We start from the raw sequence: 13,651 nt of genomic DNA, 5'->3' as shown, positions 1-13,651 counted from the left end.
CGGCCGGCCATGCATGTCGGAATCCATGGCTAACCCTGCATGTCACAGCCAGACATGCGGCCCGGTGGCCCTCGGCCCACCGGGTAAACACCCGGTGTGCCCTATGGCCAGTCCGGGCCTGCTGCCACTCATTTCTGCACTTGAGGTTGCCTTGCTACTGTTTATGCTGATTTAGACGCCATCCTGTGTCTAATCCTTACTGTTAATCACGTTGTATGCTAAATTGTGTTATTACTATTTTTAATCTACTTTAAGCTTGCCTAGTTACCAACCATATTTGGTTACACTATATTAAGTTTGTCTTTACTACCTGGTTTGGTGCCAGGTTCTTTGATATAACACTACTATTGGATACTAAGTATTACTTTCAGTGATTTCCTGTGATTGTATGTTTGTTTGCTCAACCTGTTGTGTTAGAGGGGCTGAAGTTCTTGAGAAGATTGAGGCAAAGAACAGAGGACCCATCCTATCCAATGTCTCCTACAGGGGTTACACTACACATGATTGGGCAGCATATGTGTGATGTGGAGATCATTGAGCAGTGTATTGAGTACTGGTACAGCACCTAATAGTATAAGTGGAATTAATATATCTTATTTTAATAAATGGATTTAAGTGCTTTTATCTTTATGCTTTTTCTATGAAGACTGACAAACAAGAGAGGAAGGTCAACCAACTTCAGTGGGTGATTTAGGCTCGGTTCACATATATGCAAATTGAATGCATTTTAATGGCTTCTAAATCCCATTACATGTGAATCGGACCGGCTTGAAAGCCGGTTCAAACATGTCTGGGGCAGTCGCGGTATGGTTCTAAAAAGGGTCCTGTGTGATTTTGGGTCCGATTTAGATGCAAATTCAAGTAAAAATTTGCACCTGAATAGCACCTGAAGCGGTGAACAAAACCACATTGGATTCCAGAATGGAAACCCCTGGGCATGTGTGAACCCAGTCTTAGAAGAGCACTGGTGTAGGAAACACAAATGATTTGGAACAGATTCACAATAGTGATGATTCTTTTTGGGACGACAAAGGAAAGACTGAAACAACATTTCTTTACGGTCCTTTATTGAAAGACCTTCATGATTGAAAATGTTTATAGTTGCAGAGTATTTAATATTATAATTAAGGCCCCTTTCACATATGCGGACAGTATGTCCGTATTTCATCCATCCGTTTGCGGATGAAATACGGACATACATGCATTCCTATGGGATAGAGGGTGTCTGCGGATGAACATCCGCAGACACCTGCTATTGTCCGCCTCCACAATTGTCCGATTCTGCAGACGGAGGAAAATCCTATTTTTCTATCTGTCTGCAGAGCAGATCGGATGAACACGGACAGACGGTCCGTGCTCATCCGATCCCCATAGAGGAGAGCGGAGAGCTGACAGGGCAGTCCCTGCACAGTGTGTTGACCACCCTGTCCACCGCCAGCTCAGCGGGGACAACGGAGCGATCCTCGCTGAGCAAGCGGATCATCACGGGGTGGATCATTACTGATCCGCCCCGTGTGAAAGGGGCCTTACAGTTGAGATTGTCCATCGACAAATTGTACATACATATTGTGATACATTGATATATGATGAATGGTTGTAATGGAAATTATATTTAAATAGTTTGTAGTATTATATATAACGGGTAAGGATGGACTCAGGCGTGTTCGCAACCGCATGTGCGCAGCCCCCCAGGAAGTCAGCACTGCACATCGCTTATCACAGGCAGTGAGATATTTTCCTGATCCGCGGCTGCAGGGATCAGGAAACGTCTCACTGCCTGTGATAAACGCTGTGCAGTTCTAACTTCCTGGTGGGCTACGCACATGCGGTTGCGAACACCCCTGAGTCCATCCTTACTCGTTATACATAATACTACAAACTATTTAAATATAATTTCCATTACAACCATCCTTAATAATGAGTCCATCCTTAATAATGAGCACTGGGAATTCTGATTCTTAAGCCCCATACACACTCATATCAGATTGTCTGCTGATTTTTTCCTTCAGATTTACCAAAACCATGTAGTAGAAGGGCCTGCCTGATTGCATACACATTGAAACTCCTAAAGCCGCGTACACACGGGCGGATTGTATGGCCTACTTAGTCCGTCATACAATCCGACGGACAGTCCATCCTACTTTCGAATGAACGGACTTGACCACACACGGATGAACAACAGTCCGTCGAAAGCTTGCGCGATGACGTGTACAGCACGTACGACGGGACTAGAAATAGGAAGTCCAATACACAGCAATGCAACCTTTCGCGTGTAAATCCTTTCTGAGCATGCGCCATACTTAGTCCGTCGAACTAGACTACTCACGAGCGGACTGTCCGCTGAAACCAAAGTTGGACGGACAATATTACGGAAATTCCGAAAGACTTAGTCCGCCAGACTGCACGCTGAAAAAGTCAGCTGAAGCCCACACATGAGTGGACTGTCCGCTGAAATGTGTTTCGTCAGACTAAGTTGGCCAGACAGTCCGCCCGTGTGTACGCGGCTTTAGGTTTGACCTCATATTATATGGTTTTGGTAAATCTGATGGAAAAAATCAGCAGACAATCTGATAGTGTGTATGGGGCTTTAAGGGCTTTGGCACTAATTGAACTATATTCAGAAAATAACCAGTGTATATTTATACATATTTATATATAATTATTTATATTATATTTATATGGTGTGTGTGTGTATGTATATGTATATATATATATATATACACACTGTATAGTGTGTACATTGCACTTGATTAGAGCAGCATTTTGTGTTTGGAAAAGCAAACAAAAACTTTACTTTTTAGTCACTGATGTAATGTACATATTTTGGAAGATGTTGGTGTGTTAGCCCTATATTTCCTCATTAGTATTTCCCTGGAGTTCGTGTGTGGTCTAAACAATATGATGTAACATTTGGGAAGGAACATGCAGGAGACTAGAGCCCAGCTGGAAGCCAATATGGCAAAGATCTCCATTGCCACTGTGTATTTGCCCTGAGCACTGAGGGTTGCTGGGATATAAGATATCCAGACACTCAGGAAGGCCAGCATACTAAATGTGATAAACTGGGCCTCGTTAAACCTGTCAGGAAGTCTCCGAGCCAGGAAAGCAACCATAAAACTTATAGTGACCAGAAGAAATAGGTAACCCAACATGGTCCAAAAGGCAAAAGTAGAGCCCTCATTGCACTCAGTAATAATGAGTTCTGGGTAAACATCAGTGTTGTACTGTGGATATGGAGGAGATAGAGACAGCCAAGTAATGCACAAGATGACCTGTACTAAGAAACAAAGTGTTGTAATTGCATAGGCCACCCGGATAGTAGTCCATTTTTTCAGCCTACTTAATGGTTTGACAGCCAAGAATGCAAGCAACACCATGATTGTCTTGGCCAAGATACACGATATGCAAAGAACAAAAGTCAAGCCAAATGTAGTCTGACGTAAAAGACAGCTTTCCCTGTTAGGGGACCCAATGAAAATCAAGGCGCTGAGAAAGCACAGTGTTAAAGATCCAAGAAGCAGGCAACTTAGAGAATAATTGCTGGCTTTCACTATGGCACTATGCTTGTTCTTTGTGAAAATTTTCAGAATCACAGTTGGAACAAAAGAGGACCCAATGCTGATGATCGCCAAAGAAAGTCCAAGAAGATCATTATAAGAAAGGTAATCTGTACTCTTTTGAAGACATTTTGTTTTCTGATGGTCTGGCCACTTATCCCAAGGACACTTGTAGCACTCAAAAGAATCTGCAACATGAAACAAAAGAGCATGTGTCATTTGGGCTGACAGTGTACTTTAGTGTTTGTTACTGGTCTTTATATATTGTGATAGATTAAAGCCTTGTAAAAAATGAATTGAACTTTTCACAAGAACAGCACTGTGTTGCCAAGGAAGAGGAGATCAGGTACCCTAATACATTAGTAGTCTCAGATAGAGGACTATGGATATATGTTGCCCAAGGTCCCCAAGTACTTTCAAAGAGAGACTGATGGTCAATAATAATACTTGCAGCTCTTTCATGAATCATAATCCACAATACTTTATGCTTCAACCTTCTAAAGCATTGGTCATCAACCCTGTCCACAGTGCCAACTGACAGGCCAGGTTTTATGTATTACCTTGGGGAGATGCAGACTAGAATACTGCAATCACTGATATCACCTGTGATATATTTATGTTATCTTGCAAACTTGGCCTGTTAGTGGGCCCTGGGGACAAGGTTGATGATCAATGCTCTAAAGGACACAGAGGGTGTCTTCCATGCTCCAGTTATAACAGTCTTAGCAGCTAAAGAAACAAAGTACACCAGGCGATTTAGTGGATGAGGCAGCCCAGGTGGGAAATCATTGAGCAGTGGCGAACTGGGCTGTTGGTGAATAGACAACCTAGTCAACTTCCGGAGCATCGAAAACACCCTTTTTCAAAAATCCCTAAGCCGAGGACACTCTCACCACATACGCAAAAAAGAACCTCTTAGTTTGCAAACATTCTTTGGGAGTTGTAGCATACAACCTGGCTAGGCGAGCAGGGACCAAATACCATCTGGTCAGAACTTTAGGACTAGCTTATTTTAGTGAAACATTCATGGCCCCCTTGTAGGAGATCTGGAGTCCAGATCAACCACGACATTGAGGTCCCTTTCCCAGCAAGTATGGCTGTTTCTGAACCGGGGTGAGCAGTGACCTATACACCCTAGCTATACCACCTCTTGTACCCTGGTCATTAGTACACCATTGTTCATAATCTGTCACTGAGGGGGGTTCTCCAGAGGGCCCGATAGATCATAAAACATGGGATATTTTTAAAAAACAGAATGTCTCAGAAGAGGGCATCTCTTATGCCACGTACACACGATCGGACTTTCCGAAGGGAAATGTTGGATGTGAGCTTGTTGTTGGAAAGTCCAACTGTGTGTATGCTCCATCGAACATTTGCTGACAGAATTTCCACCCACAAATGTTTGAGAGCAGGTTCTCAAATTTTCCGCCAATAAAACTTTGTTGTCGGAAAGTCCAAGCGTGTGTACACAAGTCCGTCGCACAAAAGTTCACGCATGCTCGGAAAAAAGCAGAAGGAGCAGCACTGGCTATTGACTTTCCTTTTTCTCGGCTTGTCATACGTCTTGTACGTCACCGCGTTTCCATGTTCGTAATTGTTGGCCAACATTTGTGTGACCGTGTGTATGCAAGACAAGTTTGAGACAACAAATAAATAAATGGGGGGTGGGTTGCGCTATGGAACCTTAAGAGTGAATAAAAGTGTAAAGGTAAGAGCAGCCTCTATTGATTTCCACCCGGGGGTGGAAAGGTGCAGAAACAAAGGGAAATAATAGATGTGGCGCTATACCTATATGTGGGGGTTACCAATAGGTTGGTATATAAAATATGTGAACAAAAGTGTGCTAAATGTGTTAGTCAATTTTCACATGTGTGAGAGTAATTCCTAACGTGCTGGTTAGTTTTGGGCAGAGATAATATATATTTACCAGCGTGCTGGTTCAAAAACCAAAATTATGGAAAACCAAAAAAACAAAAATACAAAAAATATCCAAAAAATAATATCCAAAAAATAATAAACACAAAATGCACAACAGTTGCAATAGATCACGGTATGGCAAATCCTGTGACTTTCTTATGCTATACTTATCTCTATAGCAATATGCAATGCTAAAGTGCAGGTGCGAATAAATTCATATGAAACAGAAAGTTGGGACTAGGTGTGGTGCCTGGTAAAATGACCGTGAGAAAAATATAATAAAGTGCCAAAAAATAATAAAATATCACAGTGGTAGTATAAACTGGTATTAAGTCTGCTAGTGATGCTATATAAAAATTAATAAAATTAATATGAAACCTAAATACCATACACATAAAGCATAAATGTAATAAAATAATAAAATAATATAATGCAAAGGATTAGAAAAATAAAGATAGAAATATGCAAAAAACGTGCAAAAAATAGTGCAAAAGATGTGCAAAAAATGCAGGCAAATTGTAAACATTAGACGTGATGAAGCAAGTCTCTATTAGGTGGCGGAAAAATCCGCAGGTGCAAAAAGGAGGGGAGTGATGTTTTCCAATCGTGTTCTTCACATTCGGTGGCTTAAAAGGGTATTAAATTATTATGCTCTCACCGGAAGGAGGACCCCATCCGGGGTGGATCAACTTTCACAATATTAGCTATTGTGCGGCTCTCTGGCTTCCTTCAGCTGTAAAGGTTAGGGATCCCTCGTTCCTCCGTGAGTGCAATATGCCACGTTTATATAGAGTAGAGAAGAGGCACATCCATAGTGTGATACCGTTTTAAAAATTTGTTTATTGCAGCAAATAGGTAAAAAATACTCACAAACAAGTAGTTTAAAAGTGCGGTAGTGTGTACAGCTTTAAAATTCCCGCTCTGCAATCTCCGTCTGAGCTCGAGGTGTACGCTGCCTGGCCACGCCCTACGCGTTTCGTCACACGGACGTCATCTGGAGCCGACGGCTCCAGATGACGTCCGTGTGACGAAACGCGTAGGGAGTGGCCAGGCAGCGTACACCTCGAGCTCAGACGGAGATTGCAGAGCGGGAATTTTAAAGCTGTACACACTACCGCACTTTTAAACTACTTGTTTGTGAGTATTTTTTACCTATTTGCTGCAATAAACAAATTTTTAAAACGGTATCACACTATGGATGTGCCTCTTCTCTACTCTATATAAACGTGGCATATTGCACTCACGGAGGAACGAGGGATCCCTAACCTTTACAGCTGAAGGAAGCCAGAGAGCCGCACAATAGCTAATATTGTGAAAGTTGATCCACCCCGGATGGGGTCCTCCTTCCGGTGAGAGCATAATAATTTAATACCCTTTTAAGCCACCGAATGTGAAGAACACGATTGGAAAACATCACTCCCCTCCTTTTTGCACCTGCGGATTTTTCCGCCACCTAATAGAGACTTGCTTCATCACGTCTAATGTTTACAATTTGCCTGCATTTTTTGCACATCTTTTGCACTATTTTTTGCACGTTTTTTGCATATTTCTATCTTTATTTTTCTAATCCTTTGCATTATATTATTTTATTATTTTATTACATTTATGCTTTATGTGTATGGTATTTAGGTTTCATATTAATTTTATTAATTTTTATATAGCATCACTAGCAGACTTAATACCAGTTTATACTACCACTGTGATATTTTATTATTTTTTGGCACTTTATTATATTTTTCTCACGGTCATTTTACCAGGTACCACACCTAGTCCCAACTTTCTGTTTCATATGAATTTATTCGCACCTGCACTTTAGCATTGCATATTGCTATAGAGATAAGTATAGCATAAGAAAGTCACAGGATTTGCCATACCGTGATCTATTGCAACTGTTGTGCATTTTGTGTTTATTATTTTTTGGATATTATTTTTTGGATATTTTTTGTATTTTTGTTTTTTTGGTTTTCCATAATTTTGGTTTTTGAACCAGCACGCTGGTAAATATATATTATCTCTGCCCAAAACTAACCAGCACGTTAGGAATTACTCTCACACATGTGAAAATTGACTAACACATTTAGCACACTTTTGTTCACATATTTTATATACCAACCTATTGGTAACCCCCACATATAAGTTTGAGACAACAACCTTCGAACAAAAATCAACGGTTTTGTTGGTGGAAAGTCTGATCGCGTGTACAGGGCATAAGACCGAATGGCAGTGAGATAAGGTGAATGGCCCACGATGAGTGAAAAAGTGACAGATGCGGTACAGACCTTAGTCTGTCCACCATTTAAATGCCTTAATATCTATACCTGCAAGAAAAAAATCGGGATTATGAAATATGTGTGCCAATGGGGAATATTTGGAAATCAACAGAGGATTGGGCTTCAATCGGTTCCAGAGATCCAAAGAATGTGATAAAGGAGATGACTGAAATAAGGGTCTATCTTTAAGGGAATCAATTGTATAGGATTAAACGGCCTGCCGCTCCAACTGTACCCAGTCTTGTGTCAGGAATAAACAATGGATAATTGCATCAATTGTGCTGCCTTGTAATAGGCATAGAAATCAGGAACATCTAAACCCCCTTTGGATCCAGGTGTATACAAAGTTGCGCAAGCCAATCTATGACCCTTGGGGCCCCAGATAAATTTCAACACTTTGGTTTGAGAGTGTAGGACATCCGTCCTAGAAACCGCAACCGGCAGGGACCAAAACAAATAAAGGTGTTAAGGTAAAAAGTTAATTTTGACCGCATGGATCCTACTCCATGAGAGATCATAAAGGGCCCAACTAGAAAGCAAGCACTCCAAACGTTTATAGCACAAAGGATAATTAGCCACATATAACAATGCATAAGAGAGAGAAAGATAAAACTCGTAGATATGGGAGGGCATCCGCGTAAAGGAATATTAACGTTCGTAGCAGAGGACTTTGTCTCATTTACCCTGAACCCAGATAACCTACCAAAATCACATAGTATTTGGAGTATATTCGGAATCGAGGTAAGGGAACCTGGTTACCCATTTGGAGACCACACAAAAGGTGACAGGCATAAAGATAGATCATGTAAAACAAAGTATCTAACTAAAAACAACAAAAACAAAAATGTAGAAAGTCCTATATAACTTCAAAGGGGTAACCCTAAAGGACGACAAAGTTCCCAGCATCTTAGAAGGTGTCATCAGAAATAAAAACTCTAATCATCAGAGTCATAAGCTTCAAGGGGGTCTGGATGATCCCTTACGACCAGAGGATGCTTGATGTCACAATGGTGAGAGAGAACAAATGGCGGTTTGCACCAGCAGGTGCAGAAGATTCCAAAGTAGATCCTTTCTGGGGAATAAGACCGAGCCGTAGAAAAAGTGCTTCACCATCTGCAAATGAAGAGAAGGAGTAAGGTTTGTTGGTGTAAGTGAAGGATAAACTAAAGGAGAACGCCCATCTGTATTTAATGGCTTTACGTTGGAATACTGCCAGCAACAGTTTGAAAGTGCTGCATTTTTGAGCTGTAAACGGAGAGATATCCTCAAACACTTGAATATCATGTCCCAGGAGAGACGGTAGGGGCCTCTCTAGCTTTTTGCATCGCCAACTCCTTGGCTTTATAATAGTGCAGTTTAATGATGATATCACGTGGTGGGTCTTCCTGGCGCTAAGGCTGTAAGGCCTGGTTGGCTCTGTCAAGATTTAGATGATGAGAAGGCAGATTGGGGAGGAGATCCCTCAGGAATGTACTGTATGAATAGCAGCTTCCACATCTTTCTCAGACTCTGGCAAACCCTGTATATGGAAATTATATTTTGTTTTCCAAATCATCAATCTGATCTAGGGCCAGGTTCTGTTGTTGCTGCAGACTGTTAATGCAAGTGGTATTTTGGTTAGTATGGGATATAGTGCTGTCCAGCTTAGTTTAAATAGTCTCAAAAAGTGCCCCTAGCGCTTGCAGATCTGCTTTCATGGTTGAGGTGACCTGCTGTACTGTTTTAGCTAGGCCTTGATCCAACAGGGCTGAAAACCTGGCAAACAGAAACTGGTGTTCCCCTCCCTCTCCCAGAGGAGAGTCATGCATAAGGCCTGGTGCAGCCAGGTTGTCTGATGGTTGCAAAAGCAATGCATTCAGCAGTTTATCCAGAGTCTGCTCTATGGGAGACTCTGTTAATGCAGGGGAAGTACTAAATAGAGCTGGCAAGCATCCTGGGTATAGAGGGTCCCGGGGAGTCCCCTGCGTCTCAACAGGTTCATCAGGATCAGCAGGCTGTGTCTGTGCTGGTGCGGCCGTCATCTTAGCTGTCGCAGTCATAGCTCTCGTGGTCATTGGCAGGCGAGAATGGGCCCGACGGCCACTGCTTCCAGCCATACGATGAGCGGGGAAACTTCCGGGAGCTGTGGCAGCCTAATGTGCCCAGGATGTGTGCCTCTAGGGCCCCTTACAGAGTGTTCCACGACTGGCCGGGTGTGTAGCTCAAGCCTTAAGTGGCAACAAACAAGAAAGAGAGACGGCGCCCTCTAAGTGCAGCGATGGGTTAACATAAATTTATTAAATAGATTAAAAACACTCACATGTAAACAGTGTTGTACAGGCACATCAAAACTAAAGGGTTCTTCTGTATATCCCCGTGGGACACAGATCATGGGGTCTGTGATACAAAGGTCTCAGCATCTGTCCTCTAGCCAGTAATCGGTAACGTGGTGTGTAGTGATGGACGAACTTCCGACGGGACGTTTCGCGAAAGCGAAATGCGAACGGACCCAAACGTTCGCGAAACCGAACGTTCGCCGCGGGCCCCATTGACTTCAATGGGAGGCGAACTTTGCAAACCTTCATGTCGAATTTGCGGCCACGTGGTAATTATTAGGGGGTAAAACGTAGTCCCACCATCTGGACAATGACATAATACATGTATGAGGTGAATTTGGGATCGATAACTACAAGCATTTTTATTTTATTTGGGAAATTGTTCTAACAATTCAGGACTATGGAGCTAATGAAGGCAATGGAGGAGAGGGAAGGTCAGGGACCAGGGTAGGCAAAGAAGAGGGTGCAGGAGATGATCACCAGCAGCGTGACATACCGGAATGACACATGCACCGTGATAGAGGCATCTGACAGCAGCACCGTAATACAGAGCACTGACAGCAGCACCGTGACATACAGCGCTGACAGCAGCACCGTGACATACAGCGCTGACAGCAGCACCGTGACATACAGCGCTGACAGCAGCACCGTGACATACAGCGCTGACAGCAGCACCGTGACATACAGCGCTGACAGCAGCACCGTGACATACAGCGCTGACAGCAGCACCGTGACATACAGCGCTGACAGCAGCACCGTGACATACAGCGCTGACAGCAGCACCGTGACATACAGCGCTGACAGCAGCACCGTGACATACAGCGCTGACAGCAGCACCGTGACATACAGCACTGACAGCAGCACCGTAAGCAGCCCCAGGAGGAAGTCAGCACAGCACAGGGATGGTGTGATCCCCTCATAATAAGAACCCCCAGGAGGAAGTCAGCACAGCACAGGGATAGTGTGATCCCTTCATAATAAGAACCCCCAGGAGGAAGTCAGCACAGCACAGGGATATCATAAGCAGCCCCAGTAGAAATATGACACCGCTCAACCTCTTCAAAGAGGAGGGTAGGGGCATATAGTACGGTGTGCTTTTTTGGGTCAAGGAAGTGAGCCAAATGAATTAAGAAGGTCTGTGTGCTTGATTAAAAAAATAGTTTATAGACATATACATGGTCTACTGGTCACATGTGTTGAATTCCTCCGAGATCCATGCCTCATTCATTTTTAGAAATGTGAGGTAGTTAACACTGTGGTGAGCTAGGCGAGTACGCTTATCGGTCACAATCCCCCCTGCTGCGCTGAACGTCCTTTCGGACAGGACACTGGATGAGGGGCAAGCCAACAGTTCGATTGCAAATTGGGCAAGCTCTGGCCAGAGGTCAAGCCTGCCCACCCAGTAGTCTAGGGGTTCATCACTCCTCAGAGCGTCCACATCGGCCGTTAACCCAATGTAGTCGGACACCTGACGGTCTAGGCGTTCCCTGATGCTGGATCCGGATGACACCTGTCGATGGGTCGGCTGAAAGAATGACCTCATATCCGAAGTCACCAACACATCTTCAAACCGGCCTCTTCTTGCAGGCGCTGTTGGATTGGTACCCGCAAATCCTTCTCTGGGAGTGGGAATTGCTCCTCTGCCAGCGCACGCAAAAGCAGAATGCAGCATTTCTCGAAGCAAGGCCTGGAAGTGCTGCATTCTGACAGCCCTCTGCGACGGCGGTAACATTTCCGCCATTTTGTGTTTGTACCGGGGGTCTAAGTACGTTGCCACCCAGTACTGGTCCTTGACCCTCATGCTTTTTATACGGGGGTCCCTATTAAAACACTGGAGCATGAAGGCCCCCATTTGCACTAAAGTGGAAGCGGTGTGGTGGCCTGGCTCCTGCTCATCATCCAGGATAATGTCGTCCTCTTCATTCTCCTCTCCCCATCCTCGCACAACAGGGATCCCAGAAAGGTTTAAAGCATGCTCTTCTTGCTCCTGCTCATCCGCCCCGGCACCATCCTCCTCTGACTCCTCATCAGACTCCTGTTGTTGACTTGTCTCAGATAGAGTAGCCCCCCCTGGGAATTCATCCAGCATTGCGACTTCCTCATCTTCCCGCTCCTGCTCCTCCACAGCCTGATCAATGACACGACGCAATGCACGCTCCAGAAAGAAGGCATAAGGTACCATGTCACTGATGGCGCCATGGCTGCGACTGACCAGTTTGGTGATCTCCTCAAATGGCCGCAGAAGTCTGCATGTGTCGCGCATGAGCAGCCACTGGCGCGGTGAAAAAAAACCCAGCTCCCCAGAACCGTTTCTTTCGCAGAGTTCATACAGGTAGACGTTAACTGCACGTTTCTGCTGGAGCAGCCTATCAAGCATATAGAAGGTTGAGTTCCATCGCGTCGGGCAATCGCAAATAAGACGTCTGACCGGCAGATGGTGTCGCCGCTGAATGTCAGCAAGGCGAGCCATGGCCGTGTAAGATCTTCTGAAATGGGCCGAGATTTTCCTTGCCTGCCGCAAGATGTCCTGGACCCCAGGGTATTTGACAAGGAATCGCTGCACGACCAAGTTTAAGACGTGTGCCATGCACGGCACGTGCGTGATTTTGCCCTGTTTCAATGCGCTAAGCAGATTGGCACCGTTGTCACACACCACTTTACCAACTGTCAAATTGAGCGGTGTTAGCCACTCATCTGCCTGTGAACGCAAAGCTGAAAGGAGTGCCGGGCCAGTGTGGCTCTTTGCTTCCAGGCACAACAGACGCAGCACGGCATGGCAACGTCTCACCTGGCATGTGGAATAGGTTCTGGGGAGCTTGGGCGGTGCAGTGGAAGAGACGCTAGCAGCGGAAAAGGAGGAGGCAGCTGAGGAGGAGAGGGAGGAGGATGGAGTAGGAGGAGGAGAAGAAGAGTCAGGCCTGCATGCAATCCGTGGCGGTAAAACCAAATCTACACGGGTGCCACGGGTTACATGCTTGACGGCCGTCAGAAGGTTCACCCAGTGGGCAGTAAAACTGATATACCTTCCCTGCCCGTGTTTGCTAGACCACGTGTCTGTGGTCAGATGTATCTTGGCACCGACACTGTGTGCCAGAGATACATTCACTTGCCGCTGAACATGGCCATATAGCTCTGGGATGCCCTTCTCTGAGAAATACTTCCTTCCTGGGACCTTCCATTGTGGTGTTCCAATGGCCACAAATTTGCGAAAGGCCTCCGAGTCCACCAGTTTATATGGCAGTAGTTGGCGGGCTATGAGTTCTGACAAGCCAGCCGCCAACCGTTGGGCAAGAGGGTTATCCGGCGTCATCATTTTTTTACGCTCAAACATTAGGCCCACGGAAGCCTGCCTTTTTGCAGAAAAATGTGAGCTTGGCGTGATGGAAGGTGGAGTGGAGGACAATTGTGAGGAGAGAGGAGAAGGAGAAGTAGAAGACGAGGCTGGACGGTGAGAGCCTGCAGTGTGGCTTTGTGTGTTCCGTTGCTCCCACTGGGCTCGGTGATGGCTGCTCATGTGCCTTCTTAAGGCGGTCGTCCCTAGGTGAGTATTGGGCTTACCGCGACTAACGCGTTGACTGCAAAGATTGCAGAT

General features: G+C 44.8%; 1 protein-coding gene across 1 annotated transcript in view; it reads right to left on the bottom strand.

Moving 5' to 3' along the window:
• Positions 1–2,801: 2,801 nt before the first annotated feature.
• Positions 2,802–13,651, bottom strand: part of LOC143962332 (extracellular calcium-sensing receptor-like) — a 31,983-nt gene continuing 21,133 nt past the window's right edge. Inside the window, exon 6 of the mRNA XM_077471631.1 lies at positions 2,802–3,745. Coding sequence (XP_077327757.1) covers positions 2,802–3,745 — 944 coding nt within the window. The remainder of the gene's footprint in view (positions 3,746–13,651) is intronic.

The sequence above is a fragment of the Lithobates pipiens genome, unplaced genomic scaffold (assembly GCF_037356315.1).
Source record: "Lithobates pipiens isolate NorthernLeopardFrog02 unplaced genomic scaffold, aLitPip1_a1.2 Scaffold_8, whole genome shotgun sequence".
NCBI lineage: Eukaryota > Metazoa > Chordata > Amphibia > Anura > Ranidae > Lithobates > Lithobates pipiens.
Note: the sequence above shows the minus strand (reverse complement) of the source record. Positions and strands in the feature narration are given on the sequence as shown.